General features: G+C 36.3%; 1 protein-coding gene across 5 annotated transcripts in view; it reads left to right on the top strand.

The window, feature by feature from the left end:
- TFEC (transcription factor EC) overlaps positions 1–27429 on the top strand; it is a 178908-nt gene that overhangs the window by 110883 nt on the left and 40596 nt on the right. For all 5 annotated transcript variants that reach the window (XM_005609324.4, XM_001501723.7, XM_001501716.7 and 2 more), the window contains one exon: positions 21528–21779. In XM_005609324.4, the coding sequence (XP_005609381.1) occupies positions 21600–21779 (180 nt within the window). In that variant the 5' untranslated portion in view covers positions 21528–21599. The remainder of the gene's footprint in view (positions 1–21527; positions 21780–27429) is intronic.

Raw genomic sequence — 27429 nt, 5'->3', positions numbered from 1 at the left:
AATACGAAGTCTTCTACTGGGGGAGAAAAGAGAGATAGTGAATGTCAACTACCCCTGCGTGAGTAGCCATCACCTTAAAGAGTTTTAGTGAGTACCAAAATCAGCAATATTGCATGAAATCTTCTCTTCTCTTCAACAGTTGATAACAGCTAACATTGATTGGGCTTTACATGTATCAACTTGGTTGAGCCTGATAATGCCCTTGAGGCAAGTGCTGCTATCTCCATTGTTCAAAAGAGAAAAGTGCTGTTTTTGAAGGATTAGCAGCTTTCCCAAGGTGACCAGTGAGTAAGTGATGGGGCAGGGGCTTGACCTAGGTCGGTATGGTGCTTAGACCTAGGTAAATTGTATAATCTTTTTAAAGTTTAAATTTAAACTTTATCTTTGTTGTTCTATTTCATTCATTTTGAACAAGATCCCATCTTCATAGCAGAGAAGGGGAAACAGTTCAAGGGAGAAGGGTTGGGAAATCAGAAACCACAGTTAAGCTAAAAATGGTTCCTAGGCTTACCCACGGATAATGAGGTCTTTGACTGTATTAGATTTGCAACAATGGCAGTTGCAGAGGTAACAAGGGACCAGAATAGATGGCTCAATTTCATAAAAGAAAGGGGCAAAGTGAAGAGACTCATTAATGTTGAAGCAGTAGATGGATAACCAGTGACAAATATCAAGTAGATTTGCCTCAGTTTGGTCAGAGAAAGGTCATTGATTATTTTTGGTTAAACTGGTTCACAGAGGCTAGGTCTTCACTAAAAAAGAGAATTAATTGCTTCCATTTCCCACTAATTGCCTCAACATTTCCCTTTGCTTTGTCATTGGAGACTTGGTCAGAGAGGCAAAAAGTCAAAAGTCAGAGTTTGATGGAATCTACATAAAAAGGGAATCTGAGGAGACCAAATTATGGCATTTGGTGTAATAATGATAATGATATTTAGCATTTTTCCCTGGGAGTGCTGTGGATTTTTAGAGACCTTTTCAATCTTTAATCAGACCGTAGGGCACATTTAAGAGAGTTCACTGTTTTTATTTCCATCTAGAGGATAAGGCATCACAGAGAGACAACTGACCTCGGGCAAGCCTCCTGAGACGTTAATCCTGTATGTTGGATTACACCCTCCCATGTTGAGTTTTAGCTGGAAGCCTGGGCTCTTCCCAGAGGTATCATTCATTCATGCTCCTTGAGAGGCTTTTTGTACATTATTGTCTGAGGTTACTACCTCTATCAGTGACAGAAAAATCACCCAAGAAAACAGCATGAAACAACATTTTGATGTCACCAGAACTGCTTAGTTTACAGGCTATTAATTGATATTTCAGCCAGCTTCAATTAACGAGACATTCTATCTCGCATTTGCTTAATTAACCAGACTTTGAAATCCTTTCCAGCTCTAAATCCTTCAGAATATGTGTGCTTTATCTTCCAGACATTTTGTTTTATTTTTTGGAATCTAAAGTGGCAATGTAGAATGTGGGAAGAACCTGGTCTTCTGGATATGACAGGTCAGTGTTCAATCATTCTGGTTCCTCTGATTTACTTGTAATCCCTTCAGAGGCCCAATAAACAAATGATTCTCTTTAGGAACTCCCAAACCCACAATATCAACTACTCTTCTTTGCTGGAAGAACCCAAAATATAACTTATTATTAATTAGATATTTATTACATTATAGGCTCTTAGAAAGGTGGTGTATTAGAATGAGCATAGGTTTTAAAGCAAGATGGTTAGGTTTCAAAACCAGCTCCATCATAACCAGCTGTTTGATCCAGGCAGGTCATGTAATTGATTGAAACTCAATTTCTTCATGTGTAAACCTGACATCATGGTCTCATGGTTATTAAACCAGAAAGTGAGGGGAAAGCTCCTGGCTCAATGCCTGCACAGAATGGTGACCTAGAAACTTTAGCCACATGCTTTTTAGCATTGTTATTAGAAATTATAAAGATATTAAATGATAAAGCTATGAATTGGGGCATGAGTTAAAACAAACATAAGACGCTGGTATAAAAGAAGTCTAGTACTTTATAAAACTCCTTTGTCTGAACAAGATGCTCTCACAGTTATGGAGAACTGGAACTGGAGCATCTTCTTCTGACTGGATGCCTGTGTACAGCAAGGCCTCCTTACTCTGCCCTATTGAAAGTGCTTCACACTCATTACATCATCTAGCAATCAGAACAAATCTGCAAACTGAATAGTAGTATTGCACCCATTGTATAGATAAGGGTATTTACATACCAGGGGTGAAATATCTGGCCCACAGGCACACGGCTTGTCAGTGAGGAGCCCAGGTTTAAAGCCTGGTGGGCGGATTCCAGACCCTTCAATCCTAACTGCTGCTCTAACAATGCTTTTGAAACATTAGGCTGCAATTCAAGGTTGTCATTTGTATAAGCTGAGAGAAATCCCCCCCACCCCAATTTTTAAATTAATTTAGGGGATTCTTAAAGGTTATCTTTCATCTGACAAAAATGGCCATTCACGCTAAGAATAGAAAAGCATGGTCAACAGTGACATCTATGTCACCAAGCCCTATGCTGGGGTCTTTGTAGGTGTTTTCATTTAATCTCCAAAAGTATGACTAGTCCATTCTCTTGTCAGAACACTTGTCTCAGTCCTCTGACCAAAAATGTCATGAGCTGGGCATAAGGATCCTTCCTGCTCCCATTGTGCTTTTCTCTTGTCTGCCCCTCCCCCCTGCCTCCCTTCTGTAGGTCACAGACAGGCCCAGTGAGCCTTTTCTCCCCGGTGCTGAAGCTGAGGAACTCTTAAGAGAGCCTTAACTGTCAAACTAGTTGCTCACAACTTTTTTGACTTGTTTCTCTTAAACAATGTAACTTAATAAAACTCCTTTCACATATATAAACAGGGCACATCTACTAACACAGGAAGAGCTAAGACTGTGTATACATGGGAAACCTGGTTTGACTGTTTTGATTAACTTGACTGCTCAAGTCAGTCAAAAAGTAATCACCAGTTAAGCAAAGTATTTTGACAGATTTTTGGCCCACTGTGACTGCTTATTTGACTGGCTTGCCTGTCAGCTCGAAGTGGTCAGATTGACTCGAGACAGTCTAACCGGAAAATTTAACTTTGGAGGACGTGGGTGTCTGTATACCAGAATCTACTTTAAATAACTTTATTTGAAATCTGTACTTATTTTCCTGGGACCAGTGAGAGAAGTTTGAAAGTGACACATTGCAGCATTTGACTTCCTAGAGTGAGATGTCTTGTCGTTTGCTAGGGCTGAGAATATATTTATAGGCTACAAAACAATTACAGTTTTTTTCGCTGTGCATATATAGAGTTCAATAAGATTGAAACTCTACCCTAACTTGGCCAAGTCCTAATAAGGTATCACATTCTCTTACCCTTCTGAAGGGTTGATGATAGATGTATGACAGCAAATGGCTTCTTAAATATCAGGTTACTCATGCAGTCATTAGTGACTTGAGGTAAAGCGAAGTTGACCTTGCCACTAACAGTAGTCCTTCTAAGAAGAAGAATTTATGAGAGAGAGGAAAAAAACCCAAACGAAAAACCGAACAAAACTGTTGATGAAAGGCAAGAAAATCTGGGTTGACATTATTATTTGAGCTACTTTTTAAAAGCAGCCCCTTTATAAGTCTATGCTTATGTTCCTTTAGGAAATTTACTTTGAAATAACTGCCATGTTTGCCCAAGACAAAAACAACACCATAAAGTTGGGAAGAATGATTTATTCTCACAATTTCGTGCTGGATTATATGGGGAGAATATAATGAGGTTATTGTCTGCTGTAAGCACATTTTTTTAAGGTCTAGTTTACATCGGTTAAGTATCCTAATGGATTTACACTGAGAATTTGAAATATCCTGTTATTGTTTGAAAGACATTCATGTCCTGCTCTAAAATTCTGACTTTTCCTCTGGAAGTGTTTTATTAATATACAGGATTTAGATGCTATCTCATGTACTTTTTATTAAATAAATTCAATTGTAAGATTAGATAAAAATTAGGGACAGAGTGTCAGTAATGACCAAAATAATGACACTTTTCTTAAAATAGCTTCCTTAATAGTCACAGTTTCTCTCGCGTTAGAGTCACTTGATGTATGATTCTATTTGCTAAAATTTTGTGATTAATAGAGGGAAAGGAGCTTACTTTAGTTTTGCTTTCAAGGTTTCTGCTTTTTAGTCATTTTATGATTAAGTGTTTTTAGCGGTAAAGCTCTTTCACCGAGTAAGAGGAAGGAGTAAATTAAGTCTCACAGTTTGAAGAATGCTGTAGAGTGTCCATTGGGGTATATATTGAATTTTATGTGTTCTCTACATTACAGAATTATTATTGATAATGTTTCAATGATCGTCTTGATGCTTCAAATCTTTTACACGTTTGGGATTATTTCCTTAAGCTTTGCAAATGTACAAACTTACCTCCCTGGCAGCAGCTCATGTGGGTGCCTGTTCCCTCGTTCCCTCCTCAGCACTAGGTCTTATCGTTTAAAGTATTTGTTAAATTGAAAGGCAAACAGCTTCATTTTAATAACCACCTTTGGTGAGGAACAAAGACTCAGTAGTGAGACCACTGAGGATCTGAACTCTTGATGGCTTCAGAGCTCCTTAAACTACCCTTGATCTCCACTTTCTCGTGTGTAGTGCACAGAGAACAAGGCTGCCCACCTCAGCAGCTTGCTGTGAGGATTACATCAGACCAGGTGGGTAGTGCTCCCAGCTCTGTGCCTGACCCAAAGCAAACTTGCTATACTTATCAGCAGCGTATGCCATTATTATCATTATGATTATTAACATAATTGCTAACTTGGAAGAGAGCACCAGGATAGAGATAAGCAGACTTGGATTGATTTTTTTTTTTTCTAGGAAGATTCACCCTGAGCTAATATCTGTTGCCAGTCTTCCTCTTTTTGTATGTGGGTTGCCACCACAGCACAGCCACTGATAGATGAGTGGTGTAGGCCTGTGCCTGGGAACTGAACCCTGGTCGCTGGAGAAGAGAGCAACAAAATTAATCATTAGGCCACCAGGGCTGGCCTGGATTGATTTTTAACTCTGGTGCTACTTTAATAACTTGCTTAATGTCTTTGAGCCTTAGTTAGCTTATCAATAAAATATGTCAAATGAGGGATCATAATCATGAGGGATCAAATAAGAGATTATGAAAGGGCTCAATGGATAAAAAAGTGCTCTATAAATAGTAAAATACTGTATAAAATACATTATACTATGTCTTATTCATTCTATTCAATATTGTCTTTTGATTCCATGCCAGTTGTCTGCTTGCCCTATAATCTTGTGGCTGCATATTTAAAAATTCAGTTTCAATGGCAGAGAAGACTCATATAAACTGTGACACTGATGCTGAAAGTTATTAATTGGTAAAAATGTTTAGAAGCCAAATTATTTCTGCAAAATATTGGTTAAGTCTCATGAAAACATATTTAAAGTTAAGAAAATGGCCACCATTTTGCCATTGTAAAATATTCTACAAACAGTAAGGAAGAGGATTAAAAGCATGTTTGACAGTGCAATTTTTGGAGTAATTTCCCATTGGGAAGAGGCAGCATGGTTGACAGACAAGTATACTTTATTAATAAATCTCTTATGGTAGAATTTTTGCCACCACTGAAAAAGGGATCATGTTAACAAGCATGTATACTTATAGGAATTTTGAGTGATTTCCTTAAGCAAAGAATCAGTGAGCAATTGAAAAGAAAGAGGAAAATGTAAACGCCGGTGGGAGTAGGTTGTTTCCCAGGTTCAGGAGCTTTCAGAGGGTGATCCAATGTCCTGGACTGGGACCACAGCTCTCAGCTCTCCTGTTCTCTGGCTCTCTCACTTTTTATACTTTCTCTTTGGTCTGATTGAGTCTTCTAATCCATTGGCTACTCCATTTTCTCACCTTTTGGCCTTTGCTCCCTTCCACATCCAACCTTTATCTCACTCATTTCAGTTAGTTCTTATAATTAAAGCCATTCTTGCCCCATTGTTCTTGTGTTATAAGTTATCATCCTTGACCAGTGCAGCCTCTCAGCTCAGCCTCCAGGCAGGTGTCAAGGAAGTCACAGGATAATACACAGATTGGGGCTTTTATAAATTAGTGGCCTTCAATCTCAGCTAGGCCCTCCATCCAGCTGGCTTCCTTCTAACTCATTCTCTTCCATTCCATTTGATAGATTTTGTGCACTTTACTTCTCACATCCAACTTTATACCTTATTACCTCCATCCCACATTCATCAGATGAATTTGCCTATAATTTTACTGAGGAAATCTAATAAAAAAGAAGAAATTTTCAACTTGCTCCCCAGAAATCTAAAAATATCTTTATCAAAGCACATTCTTTCTTTTTTCTTCTGTTTCATTGAAAGAGAATGTCTCTGCCAAAGCTAGGTCCCTTCCTTTAGGTCCCACTCAACACCTGTTTTTTCAGTCACCTACTTAGTCAGTCATCCTTTCTTGCTTGTATCTACTGCCTATCCTTAATTACGTGTTACTTTCTGCAAGTAAAGGTCAAGTCTCTCTGCTTATAAACACACCCACATCACACACACTCCCATGTATTAACCCTAGAGCCATCTATAACTAACGTCTCCCAAGATTTGTCTTTCTGTTTATGGTCAAGCATTCTGAAATTTCAAAGCAGGTTAAGAGTGTAAACTCTGGAACCAGACTTCCCAGATCCAAATCTTGGCTCTATTAGCTATGTGTCCTTTGGCACATTACTTAACTTCTCTTTGCCTCAGTGTTTTCATCACTGAGATTGGGATAGTAATAGTTCCTTTACTGGGGAAGATTAAAAGATTAATATATGTAAACTGCTTGGAATAGTTCTTGCCATATAGTAAGCACTCAATATGTGGTAGTTATTATTGCTTTTGATTTTTTCCTCATTCATTCATTTATTTGTTTCAAAAATCTTTATTGATAACCTACCGTATACCAGGCACTGTGCACAGCACTAGGTGTCTAATATAAATGAAAGAGACAAATTCTTTGTCCTAAAGCAGCTTAGGATATAATCAATAAGATAGGTGATAAATAATGACATATGAATAACTAGTTAGAAAATGCCAACACTATGAAGGGTTCGGAAGCGGAAAATATTAGGGAAGGACCTATTTAAATACAGTGTTCAGGAGACATTATAACCAAGTCCTGAAAGGTGAGAAGTCAGCCCTTTAAAGAACCCAAGAAAAAGCATTCCAGGCAGGGAGAGAAGCATGTCTGCAGGCTCTATAAGGGGATAATGCTTGACTCATTGCATCAGCTGAAAAAAAAGGTGTCCAGTGTGGTTAGACCTCAGTGAGCATGGGGGAGAGTGGTATGAGAGGAAGTTGGATAGGCAAGTGGGGACCACTTATCCAACTTGTAGGTCATGATAAGGAAACTGGATTTTATTCTAGATGAAATGGGAAGTGAGTGAAAGATTATAAATAGGAGAGAAGATAATCCATTTTGTGATTTTGAAAGTTTATTTTGAGGGCCATATGAAGAATGATTGAAGAGAGCAATGGAGGGAGCTGGGAGATTAGTGACAAAGGATTCACAGTAAGGGGTGATGGTGGCTTGGACTAGAGCTCTTGTAGTGGAGATGAAGATGGATCTATCGGAGACACATTTAGAGCTAGAATGGACAGGGTGGGTTATATATTAGGCGTCAGGAAAATGAAGAAACAGGTTTTGGAGAGGATAATCATGAGTTCTCGTGCATGTAAATTTTAAATTTTGAGATATTTGTGTATCTATCATCTGTCTATCTAATATATACACAGTTGGGCCTCCTAGAACAAGAGAAAATTTGGGATTAATGTTTTATTGGTATGTAAATGGTACTTCTAACTGTGGGAATAGATGATATCTACGTAGATGAGAAAGAGGCGCAAGCGCCCAGTGCAGAGTCCTGCGACACCTACAATTCACTTCTCAAGTCACTGCATTCCAGCTTCCATCCTCACAGAGAGGTCTGGAAAAGAAATGCAAATTTAGGAGTCATTACCATGTAGGTGAATTTTAAAACCATGAGAACTTATGAAATCCTCCTCAGGGAGAGTATGTAGACAGAGAAGAAAGTGCCTAGTGCGGAGGCTTGAGGTGTCCTCATTTATGATTTCAATGTTCCTCCAGTACCTGCAGGCTGACTTCCATTCTAAGTCCCTGAGAAGAGTCTCCTGAGGGTCACCAATGACCCAATTATTTTCCAGTCTGCCAGCAATATCTCCTGTTCCTTCTCTTCCCTCATCCCTGTGACATTTAACTTTGTTAACCACTTTTTTTCTTGAAATTCTATTCTACTTTGGCTTTGTGGTATCACTCAGTCCTAATTTTCTATATATATTTTGGAGATTCCTTTAGTCTTTCCTGCCTGTTAAATGTTGATGTTCCTGAGAGTTCTTTATTGGCATTCTGTCTTTTTAATTCTAATTCCTCATCCTGTGATTTTAGCCAAAACTCTGATTCAATGACTTCTTCCAAGCTGGCCACCAAATCTGTGTCTCTAAATCCACACATCTAGCTATTTCCTAGGCCTCCTTCTTGGATGTTGCACAGACACTCTGATTTTATTAAGTCTAATAATGAAGTTATTATCTTTCTGTCAAAACATTTGCCTCCCCCTTATTCCCTATTTTGATAAATGCTGTCTTCTCCACTACTTTGTATTTCAGACTGAAGCATCATGTATGAATCTTCCTTCCCCTTCACTACATGTATGAATCAATCAGAAGTCCTATACACATTTTTTAATTCCTCTATATTATGGGTGATATTTGACCTAATTTTCCAATAGTAAATACTATTGCCTTAGGGTAGGCCCTCTATTCTTCTCTCCTAGAATATTACTGAAAACTCCTAATTGTTCTCCTTGTGCCCAGTCTGGTCTTTCAATAATTCAGTCTCTATACTATAGTCTGAGGGATATTTCTGAATACTAATTGATCATGTTACTATCCTGCTAAAAGCCTTATATGGCACATCAGGGCTATAAGCACAAAGCTTAGGGTGGTATTTATTCCTCTTTATGAGCCGACTTCTGCCTAGTTTTCTATTTTCATTTGTCCCACCAATAATTTGTTCAGATCATACTGAGGAAGGAAGGAAGGAAGGAAGGAAGGAAAGGAGGAAGGAAGGAGGGAAAGAAGAGAGGAAAAGAGGAAGGAAATGAGAAAAAACATTTTGCCTTTATAACTTCTACTACTGGAGCATTGTAATAACATCAAGAGGTTAATTAAAGGCATTAGATTTAGGGAACTGACCTTCGTTAGGATTTCCCTCAAGTGACTTCAGCTATGATTGGGAAATACCATAGTACCAGCATTTCCAGGCAGGGTGTTTCTTAGAAGCCATCAGCAAATTCTTAATGCTACAAGAATGAGAAAATAAAATTCAGAATTAAAAAAAGAACTATATGTTAGTTTCCTATTGCTGCTGTAACAAAATTAGCACAAACTTAGTGGTTTAAAAAAATGTACATTTATACAGTTCTAGAGGACAGAAGTCCAAAATCATTTTCCCAGGGTTAAAATCAAAGTGTCAGCAGGGTTTAGTGCTTTTCTAGAGGTCGAGGGGAGAATTGGTTTTCTTGCCTTTTCCGGTTTCTAGAGGCTGCCCACCTTCATTGGCTCAATGCTCATCCCTGTGACATTTGCTTCCATAATCACTGTGCCTTTTGTCTGATTCTTACCCTCCTGTCTCCCTCTTATAAGGACCCTCCCTTGAGATTGTATTGGGATTACATCCAGATAATCCAGGATAATTTCCCCATTTCAAGATCGTTAGTTTAGTCACACCCACAAAGTCCCTTTTGTAATGTAAGGTTACATATCCACAGGATCTGGGGATTAAGACGTGGACATCTTTGGTGAGGGAGGCATTATTTTACCTACCATAGAATAACTCAAAATAATTGAAAAAAGTTAAAAGGGACTACAAAAAAATTTCCAAATATATTTTTGTTTTCTCTTTTTAGTTTTCAATGAAAAAGTTTTATTTTACTTGGTTTGTCTGCTCAAATTAGTATGGAAAGTAGAATACTGGATTCTCATCTCTGAAGTTACAGTAAAAATTATTTTCCATATATTCCAAAGCTATAATATTAACTGGCATTTTGATTTTTTACTTTATTTCTCAAAAGTAATAGACACAAAAGAAAGATCTTACAAAGAATCTTGCTATTATTTCAATTCTTGCCAGCTTTTTATATGCATTTGTTCATTTCTTAAATTTACCCCTCAGAGTAAGAAATTTGAAGATACTAAATAGAATAGTAGTGATATTTAATTAGAATAAGCTAAGCTGAAAATAATATTATTGTCTGCCTTCTCAACCTCCTCCCTCCCCATCCACCCTTTTTCTCTTATGAAAAGGAGTTAGAAGTTTTCAGGAAAGAAATTTAAGGGAATAGTAAAGTTGCTATCAGGAAAATAAAATTTCCCCTGGGGAAGAGGGCTAGCACTCTTCAGAGCAATGTACATTTAATACATAGATCTAGAGACTAAAGTGGAAAATGCGTCTTAAAGAAAGGAAATGCTCATCTGGAGTGAATATTTTCTGATGGTATGAAGAACCTAGATTTTGCAGCATGTGGTGGTTACAAGATAGATGCAGTGAAGCACAAAGTAAGACAAAAACACGATTGAGACCGAATCAAGTCCAACTCAACTAATAGTGGGGAAGCAACTCCGAAGGTTTCTCCACCAGAGAGTAGAGTCAGCTGATTCATATTTGTATACAGATGGAGGACACATTTTTTTTTCTAATAGTGGGAGCTAAGTTAAATTTTATTATCCCTGTGAGCTGACAATAAATAAATTTCAGTTGAAAGAACACCCGACTTGGAATCAAAAGATGAGAAGTCTAGTTCACTTTTTGGCCTGTGTGATTGTGAGCAAGTCTGATAACCTGTTTCAGCTTCAAAATCTTCATCTATAAAATGAAGATAGAAGTCCTTACTCCAATCATTGGAACATTTGATTCAACTTGTGACTGTGGCTACTATTATTTTGCATTCAGGGGCTTTCACCTAGTCCATGAGGTCCTGTGATCAGTCTCCTCAATGAGTTAATGATTCATGGCTATGTACTTTCTATAACCACAAAAAATTTAAAATGGAAGTATGTTTCTTTGACTCTAAAGAAACATTGCTCTTCAGTGACAAGGGGAACGTGAAAATACAGCAGCTGTGTAACTGAAGGCCTTTCCTAGGTAAAGGCACAATTACTTGAAGAATTTGATTTATGTAAATAATGCAATAACAGGTGCGTTTAAAAGATAGAAAGCCAAAGATAATCACATTTACTAGTTTAGCAAAACAAAGACAATATAAATATTATCCCTTTTTTCCAAAAATACTAGTAATATCTACAAAAATTGAGTGATAGAAATGTACTTACGAAACAGAGCCGTTTTCTGCAGTTTGTCAATCAAAATGAATAATTTCAAAGTCTCGTTTTCAATTAGATTATTTTAATATTTAACTACCTAAAATGCCCCAATCATATTCTTTAGAAAATGGTTAGGCTAGAATACTGCAGTTCTAATGGTGACATTTTATTATGATAAAAATGACTTTATTAATTGATGATCATATATCAACTCATAAAGCAGATAAAGGATCTAAAAAGTTTTTAAGCCTAAAATAATATAAAATCATTTGAATTGTTTAGAAGTTTTTTCAGGATAAACCATTATGATCCCTTTATTCTTACAAAAATATATAAATTTATGTGTTATAAATTCAACTGCATTAAGTGGCGTCTGAATATCTTTTATAAGGTCTGCGAAAGTTGACAATATATTGATATTATCCCAAATGTTACCATTAAGTACAATAAAAATGAAAAATATACTGCATTTAGAGCAGAGCTATACAAGAGATGACAAGGATTATAGGGAGGTTTGGATTTTCGTCCCAGATATTCCTGTTTATGGCTTTGGGTCTATTTTAGAATGTGTAAAATGAGAAAAAATGCATTGATGACTTTCCAAGATATTTGAAATATGACCTTTTAAAGAAGTCAGTCTTATTTCTCCTTTATTCTCTGCATTCTTGAAAGAACATTCGCAACTTCACAATGAAAATGATACAAAAGGTCACTATACTGAGGGTGAAAAATAGTGCATGTAAGCATTACATGAGAGCTTTGTTTTAAGTTGAAAGTAATTGTGAAGTATAAAGCATCATTTAAACACAATTGTTGATTTCTGAAGCAAAATGTCTTTTGCTTTATAAAAGTCTTCTTAATAAATGTTAATGTTCAAGCTTCAATGCAGTCAGATAAATGTTTTTAAAAAAAATTTGACTTTTTACTGAATCCAGCTTAAATAATTAACGTATATTTCCACAGTTATAGGAATCAATTTAACTGTATGAGAAACTTCCACAAAGAATATAAACTCTAATATTAACTTATTTAAATACAGCCATCAACACTAAACCTAAATATGTCTAATAATATCGAAATATAATGTTACACCTGGAAAATTCCTTCTTGTTAAAGGAAAAATACATCTTTCATTCATTGAATTATTTTGTTGAATTGGAAAGAACATTTCTTCATCTCATTATTTTTCCAAGAGACAACACATGCTCAATTTTCATTTTAATTTTTGATCCATTATAATTTTTGAAAATAAAATACAATTAAATATTGCACTCAAGTTTTTAAAAATAGTTATGGAGGCCCAACTGAATTTCTGTTTATGATATCATAAGATTAAATAAGATAATGTATGCAAAATCTATAGCATAGTCCTTTCTACAGGCTGTCTACTCAATAAACAAAAAGAGGTACAAACTCTATTATACAAAAATCTAGAGCTAGATGTGTCTCAGAAGTCTCAATATTTCACATTTTGAGAGGTAATATGGTGCATATACTATTTGTTCCTTGACACCCCCAGAGGGACCCAAGAAAGCATCTCATAATCAACCACATTAATATATCTGCAGCAATGCATATGAATAGCTACTATAAGTGGGATAAAGAAAGACTATTAATAGACTTTTTGATTTCAGTTCCGATTTTGCTGCCAAAGGAGTTTGCGCCAAACTTAAAAACCTCTGATTTTCAGAGAGTTTCGGATTCTGGAATTACAGTTATGAGGTTGAGAATTGATAATACGAGAGTTGTAATGCAGTGGACTAGAAAAATAAGGCTGTGTCTGTATCAAAGGATCGAATGCATAATTTTGGAAATAGGGCAAACTAATAATTATTTAATTATGGAAGACTTACCTAACAGTGTAACACATACAAACTTCAAATAAGCATTTTGCAAAATGTGTGAAAAAAATCAAAGTGAAAAAAATCAATGGGACCCAGGGGAAAAATAGAGTTTAGAATTAGAAGAGATTCCCTATGTGTAACTAGAACTTGGGAGTCCACCATGTTCAGTTCTAGGTCCTTTCATCTTCTAATTTTGTGCATCCTCCAATGATCATCTTATCAGTTATCACCTAAGTGTAGATGTCATATGAATTTCATCCACAGTCTATACTTTTCTTCTGAGTTCTAGACCCATATATCCAGCTGCCTCCTTCACATACCCTCTTGGACAGCATCAAAACATCACAAACTCAATGAGTTCCAAACCAAGCTTATGATTCTCTCTCCTCCACAAAAATCCCTGTCTTCTCTGTGAAGAGCATCATTATCCATTCAGTCACTTAAGCTAGAAATTGAGGTGTCATTCCTTTACTCATTTCTAAGCATCTCTCGAATCCAGCTGCTTGTTTCCATGTGACTACCTCACCCTTACCACATGATCCTAGTTCGAGCAGCCCTTTTTCTTTCCTGGACTCTCATTTTACCCCTTTAAAATTCATCCAGCTGAGCTACTACTGTCCCTTTCCTCATCATAAAGAAAATAAGACACCTTTATGTACCCAAAGGATTGTATGGATTGGTCCTCCTGGCTTCCCTGCCCCGTACCCCACCATAATCTCTCTGCTCTAGTCCTATCATCTCCTTTTAGTGCATTTTCCTTACCTTGATTCCTCCCACCAGGGTCTTTGCACCTGCTGCTCCATCTCCCTGGAATGCTTTTTATGCTCTTCCTCTACCTACTTACTATTCATCCTCCAGATCCAGCCGTATCATCCTTTCTTCAGGGAAGTCGTGCCTAACTTCTGTCTAGATAATCTTTCCCTACATGCTCATAGTCGTGTGTATATCTCCTTCCGATCACTCACAGCACTTGAAAATCTATAGCCATTTGTGTGACTGATTAAAATCTGTCTCTTCCACTGTCTATGAGCTGCATGTAGGTAGGGACCACGTTTCACTTTGCTCACCATTGTTGCCCACTCAAGTGGTTAGTGTACCTAGGCACACGGACATCTGTTAAGCGAATCAATCAGTGAAACTGGGAGAAGAAACTCTTCGAATGACTTGTTTCTAATTTATCTAGATCTTTCTGCTTGATTTTGTGTCACCTTTTACTTTCATAAGATTTATCATACAGTGTTAGAATTATATGTTTAAGTATCTTTCTCTCCTAATGGACTGTGAACTCTTTAAAGACTGGTACATCTGTTTTGTTCATAATCATATCCCCAGAGCTTATTACAGTAGCATAAAACCTGATGTGAGGTAGGCACTCAAAAATATTTGTAGACTTAATGAATGGTAAACCTGCGAATGCAATGTCAAATATATTTTAAAGTATTATGGCTTAAGTTATCTGCATGTTTCACATGAACTTATTTTGGTTCTTGATTATGTTGCCGGTTGACTTTAGTATGCGCACAGCTGTTGTTGTTTTGAAGCCAACATGAGGTAGTCAGTCTCTGATGTGATTCTTAAGTGATGTTTGTGGCTCAAAAATTCAAAATACACAGACTCTTAAAAAGCAGATCAGGCTAAATGAACCACAGTGATTTCTGGTACTTGTTTTAATTCTTTTAAAGGTCTAAAATGGTAATTTTCTTGAGATACTAACATAAACAAAACCAACCAATGCAAGCATAGATGGAGCTAGATGGAGTGGTAAGGAAAGCTCAGACTTTATAGTGTAAATGTGAGTGCTCGTGAAGTGCAAGCACTTTTGCTGCTAGAACAGTGCTGAATTAAGAAAACTCTGCTTAATAATATTCATGCTTCTTTAAAGTCTCTTAAGTGTGGGTCTCTGCTCTAAGATGCACCAATGGAATTATCCTAATTCAAGTGATTGGGACTGAAGGAATATACTACAATCACATTTTATATTATTATCCATTAAATAGCTTTGGATTATATAATACTCTGCTGAAATATGCTGACAGTTATTCAGAAACCTAAGTAAAACTTTTGATGAACCGGGCCCTACTTTGTTCAGTAGTTATATCTCAATCAGACAAGCTTGACTGTATAATTTTAGGTTTAGTCAAGATGAGATTTATGGGTATATCACATCCAAAGACTGCTGTGAGGAAAGTAAGATATGAAGAAATGAGTTATTAATCTTTGCTACAGAACATTAGCAAATGTCATGTGGCTTTTACGAGTAGGTATCTGGGAGGTAGATTCGTGAGCCCCCCAAAATAGATTTCTTCTTATATACTTCTGATACTAGGAACATAATTAATAGTTACCTATTACTCACTTGTGAAGTCCAAGTTTTTACTTCATTTATTAAATTCAAGCTTAGTACAAAATTAACAAAACCAAATAAGGACTGTCCTGTTGTAGTGAATAGGATCGTCTGTCTTGCCTTTTGATAGGGACGTGTGTGTCTGTGCGTGTGTTTGGTGACTGTGCATGTGTTTTTATTTACTATCACCCGGTAATACGTTTAGAATAAACCTATATCCTATTGAATATCATTTCTGTTTCTGTTCTAGCACATAGTCTAGACATGCTCATTCAGTAGGCGCCCATGTTCGCCTGATTGATTTGTTCGGCTAGTCAAATTAATGATGAGAAAGTCTTGTTATTGAGATAATTCCTTGTGTGATATTTGCCATCACTTTTTAGTTTTGAATTTTAAAAGGCCGGTACCCAGAAGGTGTTTCATCTCCTTCCAGGTTTTGTGCCTTTGGTTTAAATAGGTGGTCTCCAGGTGGATAGTGACACCTGTGTCACAGAATTGCTTTCTGGAGAGGAATGACTTTCCCTTGCGACTAGCTTTAAGAAAGAGCAAACTCTCATTAAATGTTTGTTGAATGAATGTGGAAGGAATTAGCTGAGGACTTCTACCATTATTTTATGATTTTTCTATAAAAAGATAAATTTAAAGAAGCTAATATACATATATATATATATATGCCTGCATAAATATAAATTGTTTAAAAGTATTTACGTGATGTATAGCAAAATTAAGGACACAGGATGCAAATAGACAATGTTATAGATAGAGAATCACAGAGTCGGTGAAGTCCTTCAAAGCTTTTTTGGTACAACTGCTCATTGGATCTAAAATTTCCTTATACAATATACTCTCCCTCTTGTTATCCATTGGATAGGATCTAAAACCCACATAAGAACTAGGTCAAAAAACGACAGTTTGGAACACTAAAAAGTAAATTAGGGGAATGAACTCGTATTTAGAAGCATAATTTGAAAACCACCATATGAAAATAAGAATGACTCCTCGTGGGAACATGGAGAGCCCTTCCAGCCAGCGCTATTGGCTGGCCTGCATTACTCCACAGCTCTTCTAGCTGCCAAGAGACTTTAAATCCAAATGCAAATAGGGCCACATAACATTTTGTTAATCTTAGTTAATTTCTAACCAAATATTTGCTGATTTATAGAGTTGAAACCTCCCAAGACTGATTTAAACTTGGTGATTAAAAAAAAATCACCAAAAATCAAATACCCTAAATCATGTTCTGTTGTTTCAACTACTATTGTTGGAGAATTTGATCCGAACTTTTTCTATGGCATTAGGCTGCTTTCTCATGGATCTCCATGAACTCTCTCAATAGTCAGGATTCCTGCATCTATTCTAGTCTAAAAACAGGAATTGAAAAAGGGAAAAAATGAAACCCACAGATACGTATGTTTTATATTTGTGACTGTAATTCCGCAATGATGACGTTTTCTCCAACTAAGAGAATGCTTTTTTTTCTTCCTGACCAACTCCTTCACTTTAGCTCATTGTACTTGCAGGAATTTTTTGTGACTCAAACTTTTAAAAAAAAATACTTCAGTTTACCCATTAAGCACATTACCCTAGTTCTCTTATTAATGGCTCTAAGCATTTTTTATGGCTCACCAATACATATATTTCTAATTTTTTAAAAGACCCACATCTCTTTATCAGAATAGGGAATTTACGTATATTTGAAACATATTTTTAAAAAATAATTAGGATTTTTAAGCTAAGTTTTCCACTTTTCTAGCTCCAAATAATGGAACTAGGTTTTTTTTGAAGAACATAGTTTTATCCAAGGCCTAGTTTGAGACAATCGATGATGGTGCAATGGTCTAACCAGGTATCTTTGGGCTAGTGTGCTAGTGTATCCAAATACGGAGTCTGCGGTATAAATTGGTTTGGACAACACTGTTCTGTCTGCTCTAAGTGCTATCTAAGAGTCAAGTCAGATCAATACAAAGTTATGTCTTTGGACTTTTCACTTACACGGACTCATATTATGCTTTGGGCCTTTGATCAAAAGCAGAGTGAACGTTATGGTGCACAGCCTAGGTTATCGCCTCCATGACTGAGCCCCTCTTCCCTCCCCATGATCTTGCTTTCCTCGCTTTATTGCAGCCCAGGCTCTGAAAGCCCCGCCCCCAGTAAACCTCCTGCAGCCAAGTCTCAGAGGGCGTTTGAGATAACCCAATTTTAGACAACTTTCCTAAAATATGAAGAATTTCATTGCATATTTTGCAAAAGCTGCTATTGGAATTTTGTTCAATATAATATGTAAGTCCTCCATGAAAAACTCTAGTTTATAAATTCTCAGATATTATTCTTAAAAATGTTTGCCTCTCTTAGGAAGTGGTATGATTTCATTACTTAATGAGAAGTATATATTAGGTTGAACCATATGGAACTGACATTTTGTCAATCAAAAATGGCCAAATATCTGCCATTTCATGAGGTTACACCTAATAATTTTTTTAATTTTCCTTTTTCCTTGGCTGCCAGGATGCTCACGGATAAATTTTGTACTTGATTGCAAAATTAATCTTCAGCCTACATTTTCTGGTGTACATACCTCTCACCATGTTCATACCTCATATTTATTTATAATGTTTTGGAAAATAGGGGGACTATAAATAAATAAATTCTTTTGAGTGAAATAAAAGATTTCTGCACATAGACAACACCTTGGACAAAAACTGACCATCATCATTTTTAGTTTGCAATAGCAGCATGTCAGAGAGATAATGGTGAGACATAATGTTGAGTTCTGGAGATATGATTTACTTACTGTTTTCCACAGCAAAATTTCTCTACATCTGGATGGTCTGAATCTCTTTGACAATCCAGTGAGTCAAATCACAATCCTCAGCTGCTCCAGCCTTCTAGGCAAAGACTTTGGTATTCTGATTATGTTTTACCTGCTCTAGTGGATTCCCAAAGCTCTCTGTGGTCACCATAGTTACTCATACATTGTACTTTAATGACACCTTATTTCATTCATTGATTCACTGAACACATATGAACACATATTTTAAAATGCCTGTTGTGTGCCATTGTCTGGGTTATGTGTAGAAAGTATGGCAGCTCAGCAGCCAATAAGATAAACACAGTCCTTGCCCTTGGAGATTTCACATTTTTCTCCTCCGTCTGGATTGTGACTAGACTGCAAGCACTTCGAAGGCAGGCATGGTGGTTATCTCCCTTCCACCTTCAGTCCACCACGCAGTGCACACACACTTGGCACTCAAAAAATATTTCTTGAAAAGTGAATAAATGAACAATGCCACCTTATAATTTTGTTTATTCCATCCAACCAAATACTGGGACCTTCAGTAAAACAAATCCAATAGATAGTTTTATGGTTGTGTCTTCAGATCCCAGGCAATTTAAAAGTATTTTAAAATTGGCTGCACATGGTTTAACTGATGTTTCACACTTAGTTGTCTCTATCGTTCTGACGTCAGTCCAGGACTGGAAACGACAGAGATTTTCTGGGAAGTAGTTTAATCACTTTCCATTGAATCTTACCCTGCTCTGCTAAGCTTCTAGACTTTTATGCTTAGTTTACAGATGTTGTCTAGATAGTGTCCAAGACAGACCTCAATGCCCGCTAAACCTTTGTAATTCCCTATAAATAACCAATAATTTAGGCAGAATTAGAGTAGGTCCCATTTTATATTTTATTCTGTGTCTGTATAGAGTGGTCTAAAGAGGAGATGGTAGTCTTGTGTTGAGAAAGAAAAAGTATTCGTGAGTTCCTTTCTGTGACTAACATTTGCAACTGTCTCCCAACTTCTTGTCTTCTTTCTTTTTGATCTTTTGTTTTGAGATTTCCTTCCCTGTGACCCTATGCAGGATCTTCTCTTTCCAACACCTGATTTATAACTATCTTCTCTTCCAATTACTTTTTAAAAACCACAACTCTTTGTGACATTTTAAATTCATTGTACACATTGTTGAGGTTTTGCTTTGTATTCCAGTCATTTTGGTCAGGAGCCAATATTTCATAGTGTTTAGGGAGGCAGGCTCTGTGTTCAGCTCCATTCCTCACTATCAGAGTGATAACAGGCATGTCGTTCAACCTCTCTAAATCTCAATGGCTTCATCTATATGGTGCAATGGAGATACAAATGATGCTTATCTCCTAAGATTGTAACAAGGATTAAATGAAATAATGTATGTAAATTGCTTAGCATAGTGCCTGGTACCTGTTGCATATTATTATTATTATCATCATTATTGTTGTTTTTGCTGTAGTTGATATTAACACTGCCCAACTAGATTGTAAATGCCTAGAGCCCTGCGATCACATTTACGACTTCTCTTGTGCTCTTGATATGACGCAAAATCAATAAGTACTCTAATGGCTTTTAGAGTCAATGGATGAAAAGTGAAAAATGAATTAGTTAATGAACGTGGTAAATTCCCATTCAACATGCTTTTCTTAGACCAAGAGGCATTTGTAGATAGGCAACACTCTTTAGCATTCAGGTACATTGTGCGAAAGATCGTTCAGATTTGTGAATCTGAAAATGTTATTTATAATGTATATTTTGTAAATGTATACAGATTAAGAAGGATTAACTTGAAACTGTAGGATAATCTAAATAGCTCCCCTAAAAAAATCACCACAGGCATTTTAATGAAACGTTATTTTACAACTTTAAAGCTCATAGCAATATAATTAGTAATATGTGTAATCTTTATTACCAACCTTAATCTTTTTTATATGACTGAAAAATTATTTTATGGTAGTACAATTAAAATAATGCTAAAAATGTCAGCATAACAGAATTAAACTAAAGGAACTACTACAATATTGTACCCCAAACCAGCTAATTTAAATGCAAAATACTTTGTAAAGGCTATTTATCTGAGCTAATGCATGTTAAGGGATTTAAGGAGTATGCGTGTAACTGAAATAAAAGGAAAAATAAGCACTGTACAGCAATCTTTACTATTGTTTAACACGAGGGAAATATTAAATAGGTTTACATATAGGCCACTTGAGGAAAACGTATTAGAAGCCACATCACAGCCCAGTAAATCTAAAGGAGACTGGCAGGCAGTACCACGTTCAGAGATTTTTAAAGGGAAAGCTTGAAATGTTTAAAATTGTTCTTATATAAATAATGGCATATCGTTAACTGTGATAACTAGGCTGAAGATGCCCAGAATTTTAAATCGATGTTTTGAAAAAAGGATTTCCAAATATTGGACAGTTGTTCAGTTGGCACATGACATCGGTTAGATTTTTTTCTGAATGCTTCTTTCTGTCATTTCACAGTGACTCTACCAAATTATTATTATTATAAAATGAGAATATGGAAGAGTTTAAAAATAAGTATAGAAACCTTGGAAAATACAGAAAAGTGAAAAAAAATCATCTAGATTTTCACTACCCATAAAGCATCACACTTAATATTAGTATATTAATTAATATACTAATATTAATTAATTGATATAGGAATGTATATTCCTAGTTTCCACTCCTTCATGGACAGTTTTTTTTAATTTGGTAAAAAATAGCTGTGATTATATCGCATGGAATATTTGTATGTAATCGAAAGGAATCCAACAAATACATATTTATAAAAATCACTGCTAGTAGTGAATCAGCCATATTTTCCTTATATTATTTTAGAACTTCTTTTTTAGACCCTCAAAAAGTATTGCTACTTATATATTTATTCCAAATTTTGTTTCAGTTGCATGTTATTTTGTGGGCTATTTCTGAAAACTTGGTTAGCATTTAAAATAATTTAGTAAAGTTTAAATTACCTTTTAAAAATTATCATCCATTAATATCTTACATAATTAGATAGAAGAAGCATAGACCATAAATTTGAGAGAATCTAGATATTATAGTGTGTTTATTGACATAGTTCAATTGTTGAAAGTGGAACTCTGACTTACTAGGAGATGCTGCACATTGCATTTGTTTGGTTTCTATCTTGTAGGTCCCAGCACACTTGGAAAGTCCTGCGAGGACTCAGCTACAGAAAGTCCAAAGAGAACAAGTAAAACCCTTCATGACCCTTGACCACCAAATCGTCAGTCAGACTCTTAAACGGTCACACCCTCCAACGCAGGGCAGAGCACTTCTGGTACAGCCCGGACACACGTCTCCCGAGAGCGACACTGGTCTCACTGGAAATCCACTCACCAAGCTGCTGACTCTTAGGAAAGACGATGACAATGTGGAATGGCATGTATGTCTAATGGCTGCTTGTAAAAATATATAATCAGCTTTTGGAAAAAAAAAGAGTTGAAATTGAAGTCGACATTTTTATAGTAAACATTCCAAATGCAAATTCATTTAACAAGAGGGTTGTCTTAAATTATTAATTTATACTAATTGGGTATACACATATTAATTATTATGCATAATAAAATATAACAATTCATTTTTAGTATTCATTTCAGTTGTGTATTAATGTGAGTCAAAATAGGCTCTAACATTGAGACATCTAATGTTAAGAAGATTTAGCTCTAATTGTAAAGGTTTTCCAATAACTTTAGTTAAAATATTTATCAAGTTATATTATCTTAGATACCCATTAAAATAAAACAGGCAGAAGTTGTTTGAATAGCAGTAAATATGTGCTGTAGGAATGTTCATTAGAATAAGACTAATAATTTTGTTGCAATTAATATTTTATGGAATTATATCTGGATGTTTTACTATTGATTATCTATTCATTTATTCCTACTTTCAACAAGTACTTGCCTACCATTTACTAACTAACAAGAATTTAGAGGTGCTGAGGGTACAAAATGAATAAGAGTGTTTAGCTTCACGGAGTTTATGTTTATTGTGAATTGCTGCAAATGCACCTTCAAAAACTATTGAAAAATGGATAGAACTGGGAATAACTGGAACTGGGGAAAAGATTTCCTTTAATATCTCAATGTAGAAAAACTACATTAATAACTGAGCTTTTTGTACTTTTCTTTTTCTTTTTTTCCGTTTGATTTGTTAGATGGAGCCATGGTCCTATGATCTCCCAGGTTTAACCTCCCAATCTACATTTCTGGTACTTATTACTGATTTCAGGTTGCTGCTTTTTAGCTCTTAAGTCTGTAGCCTCCAGGTACAAGAGTAATGCTCAGTATCCCATTATTTGAATTCCAAATGACAAAGGAAAATTTCTCTTTACAAATTTTATGTTAATCTGGAAAAGGGTAAAGAATAAGGATCTGGTAGATAGTTTAGTGAAATATAGAACCACTGAAAAAAGGACTCTGAAATCCAAAAGTGGACATAAATCTCTACATGTATATTTCCTTACAGTTTCAATAGTGAATATATAAAGAATTTTCTACAAAAAAATAATGAAGGTAGAACTAGGTTCTCTATTCACTCTATGAAGATCATAAAAATAGTTTTAGGATAAAAATCATCTGTACAGTAAATATTAGAACTCGCCCAATACAATTTATCTTACAATTGCTTTCTTCCAAAGTTCGTTTCCTTATGTGGAAGATGGATTTCTAAAGGAAAAAACAAATCCCAAAGGATATGTATATGCCAGTCAATTCTAGGCAAAACACAGAAAGTGATCTTATTATGTATCTTATGAAATATGTTTTCTAAAAAATGAGAAAAGATAAGTAATATATATCAGTCTTTTCCATTTTTCTTAGTAAATATTTTTATTCCTTGTGCACACAGCTTACCTTTTGTTTTATAATAAGTTTGTACATTATAAAAGAAATTTACATGACCTTAGTGGCCCTTCAGGTGGTGTCAGTCAAAGGGAGTTGCATGGCTGGGAACAGTTGCAAGCCCCAAGTGGTATAATGGTCTCAGGGCAATGCATACATTGGCTACAGACAAAATTTTTCCATTTTTTTAACCATTGTACTTTAAACTATGTATATAGAAGTCTCCTCCATCATTAATGTCCATTTAATCATAATTTCATTCAATCTATTATAGTTTTAATCAGTGTGTCTTCTCTTTGAATTTGACTTATGATGTATACAATTTCACATACTGTCATCATTCACAGTCTTCTTATCTTTGACAGCTAAGATGTACCCTATGTGGTTGCAATTTCCTGATATTCTTTGATTGGGGCTGGGAGTCCATGTCACAAAGCAGGAAGTGTGTAGTCATTAAGCTCAGACAGAAGGCATTAGAACCACCACTTAAATAGCTGTGTGGTCTCAATCTTTTACCTCTCTCACCAACATTTCTACACCTTGAAGAGCTTACGGTTTTAAAGCTCCTCCCACAAGGGCAGAGTAGGGGCTCGGGAGATGGTGGTGGTCATCATCTTTTGGTGTTTCTTGCTCCTAACTTGTACTCCCCTAAAATCAGGGAGCATTCTGTTTATTCAAAGAAGACCCCAGAAATCATGGCTACCACAGAGTAAGTCTGTGAGAGCATCTTTAGAGTTAGGATTTGGGAGCTGGAATTAAGAGTAACTTGGTGATTAAAGGTCTCCAAGACGATGAAATATAAAATCAAAAGAAGCATTTAAGAGCATGTGTCTTTCTGGGATAAAAATCCAAATTTGTACTCATGGGACACAGGACCCTTCTACACTTCTCCCTTGCCTCCTGACCCAGAGTTATCACTGAGCATCCCCAGGGTGCTCTGTGCTTTAGCCACAGGGCTTCACTAGGAATTCTCACCGTGGCCAGGTTCTCTTTTCTTATATCCTTTCTTTACCAACTACTCAGTCAATCTATACCATTTGTCTAGATAATTACAACATACTCTTCAAAATTCATTTTAGGTGTCTTCTCTAAGGTGCTTTCCTTGGTGGTTCTCTGTGTGGATTAGATGCCTGTTTCTCACTTTTCATAGTAACACCTATATCATACAGATAAAAATTGCACTTATTATAACATTTTCACAGAACATGCTACATTTTAATTATTCATTGTCTTGTTTTTCTTATCCTCTGTACCCTCTAGGAGCTCCTAGTTGAGGGGAAGAGAAAAAAAGTAAGCAAATAATTATAATATTACGTAGAAAGGGCAGTGGTATAGATAGGAGCACAGAAGTGCTGTTCTTATCCGAAGTAAATCAGTAGTATGACTTAGAGGAAAATGGCTAGTAGGGCATCTAGCCAGGTGAGATAGCATGAACAAAGAATAGAGATGGGAAACAGCTTGAGGTGAGTAAAAATGAGAGGCAGATGGTAACAACAGCTGACATCAGAGACGTAGGTAACAGACAAATCACAGAAGGGCTGGTAATCCATGTTAAACAAAACCAAATCTTTGAAGGGTTTAAATGTAGGGGCTGGGGCGGCATAATCAGATTTGACTTTAATATCACTGATCAGGTATGTAGGGGAAGAAGCCTGGAGAGAAGGCAGGTTATTTCTATAACGCAGTGAAAGATTATGGGGTCCTCTATTAGAACAGGCTAGAGCTGAGGTATCTATGAGGGCACCGTATGGAAAGGCTGGTTTGCCTTGAGGAGGAATAATCTAGACCAGAAGAGATTTGAGAGTTGTCAGCATGTGTGGTACTCGAAAACTTGAATGAGAAAGAGAGCTGGAGAACATGAATATAGTGAAGAGAGTGGTGAACCAAGGATGGGACTAGGGCAAAGGCAGAGAGAGTCATAAAATTAAAGTTGTTCAGCTGATCTGGCCCAGGGTCTAGACTGGATCTAAAGGAAGATTGTGTACGATGAGTGAGATAATAGAATTTAACATTTCAAAGACGAAGCAGTTTAGAGGATGAGAAGACCCAAGGCATGGCCTAGAGAATGGTAAAGAAAAGGCTAAATTCAGATGTGTAATTTTGAGAGGGGTGAGCTAAAATGTTCAGTATTATTTTTCCACAGAGTTCTGACAGTTGTTGTTGTATACTTTTTTAGGTGCAATGTGCATTCCTTTGTCCTTAAACCTCATCTTTTCCATGCTTATTATCTCCGTTTTGATTTTAGTCAAAATAATTAGCTCTTCCTTTGCATTTCTTTGTCTTCATTTATCACTCTGAGGATGCTTATTCTGCTGATTTGTAGTTCTTCTTTTGTCTAATCTTTTAATTCTGTTTCATCTAATGTAAAATGTTGTGCTTGTTGTGTTTTTAAAAATAACAACTGGATTCTGAGGTGATTAATTATGAAGATTTCTGGAAGCTGTGAAGCAAATTTTAAATCTTAAAATCAATTTAGGATAATGGAAGAACCAATGTCTTCAATAAATTAGGGAAAAAGATAGTCATGTAGATAGATGGCAGAAATGAGGGATAGTGTTAAAGGCAAAAGCAGAGCCTCCGAGGAGGATGAACTTCCACATGTAAGAAAGAAGGGTTTCCTTCTGGAATAGGAGAAACCTAACCATGTTTATAGCAAGAGGGAAAAATTAGAGATTCAAAAGACTGGTTCATTTATAATGTAAGCTTCCAGAAAGAAAAGGGATGAATGGGGGGCTAGCCCGGTGGCGCAGTGGTCAAGTTCACAAGTTCTGCTTTGGCGGCCCGAGGTTGGCTGGTGTGAATCCTAGTTGCAGACCTACACACCGCTTGTCACGCCATGCTGTGGCAGGTGTCCCACACATGAAGTGGAGGAAAATGGGCACAGATGTTAGCTTGGGGCCAGTCCTCCTCAGCAAAGAGGAGGATCGGTGGCCGATGTTAGCTCAGGGCTAAGCTTCCTCAAAGAAAAAACATGAATGACTTACGTGTGGTTTTTACTGAAACTATCAGAAGTGCCCCAAAGAAAAGCGTTTACCACAAATTATGTTTAGCATCCTTCTTCCCTTAGGTATTCTTCACATCCGTTCGGTATAAATTTGTTGTCCATTTAATGATGAAATGTGAATGAAAGAAATGTCGTGAAATTAAAATCCGAGTTTAGTAACAATCAATAACGTACTTTCAAACTTTCAGAGACTGGACTAACCAAAAGACACAAACACGCATATGTATTATCCTAGCTCTCTTAAAGATCTCTCGATGCTCATGGAATGATGTCTAAAGTCCAGACAATGGTCTCTACTCTGCACTTTTGGATATGGTACCCACTAGCCACATGTGGCTCTTTATGTTAAATTTAAATTAATTCAAATTTGATGTAATCTTTAAAAATTGAATGAAATTAAAAGTTTAGTACCTCAGTTATACTATCTCCCTTTCAAGCGCTCAGTAGCCATGTGTGGTTAGTTGCCACAGGATTGAGTAGTGCAGTCATAGGAAGTTCCTATTATTGCAGACATTTTTATTGGATGCCATTGGCCTAGAGGATTCTATAGTGTAAGTTCCTCGCCTACTTTTCAACTTCCTCTCAAACCTCTCTTGCCCTTGCTCACTCCACTCCATTCTCATTGGCCCTCTCACTCTTTCTCAAACACTCTGAGCTTGTTCCTACATTATGATCTTTGAATTTTTGCTTCCTTTCCAAGGACTACCCTTCTCCGTGTTATTCACATCTCTGTTCAAATATCAGTAAATCTTTTTCTGATCATTTTCTAAAATAACACTCATCCCCATCAAGCTCTATCCACTTACCTGCTTTAATTTCTTCACACCACTGCTGTTATGAAGCTGTTTATTGTCTGTATCCTCAACAGAGTTTGAGCTCCATGAGGGCAGAGAGTTTGTGCTGTTTGCTTTTGTAGCTCCAGCACCTACGACAAGGTCTTGCAATAAATATTGCTCAATAAGTAGTGCTAAATTAATATAAGATTAGTGTTCCCTTTTTTTTTTTTGGCATATTACCTTGGGAAGTATCTTAGTAGAAATCTTTGAACATTTGATTCTCTAAGGTTCTCAGAAATCATGCTTAGAGGATAACATTAACAAAATCGTAAAGTATTTTTGTATATCTTCCAGAATTTGCTCCTGGTTGTTTCTGCTCTTGTCTTGGGAAATTCAGAGTACTACAGTTATATG

Source organism: Equus caballus, chromosome 4 (genome assembly GCF_041296265.1).
Source record: "Equus caballus isolate H_3958 breed thoroughbred chromosome 4, TB-T2T, whole genome shotgun sequence".
NCBI classification, from domain to species: domain Eukaryota; kingdom Metazoa; phylum Chordata; class Mammalia; order Perissodactyla; family Equidae; genus Equus; species Equus caballus.
The sequence above is the reverse complement of the archived record's forward strand: the minus strand, read 5'-3'. Positions and strand labels throughout refer to the sequence as shown.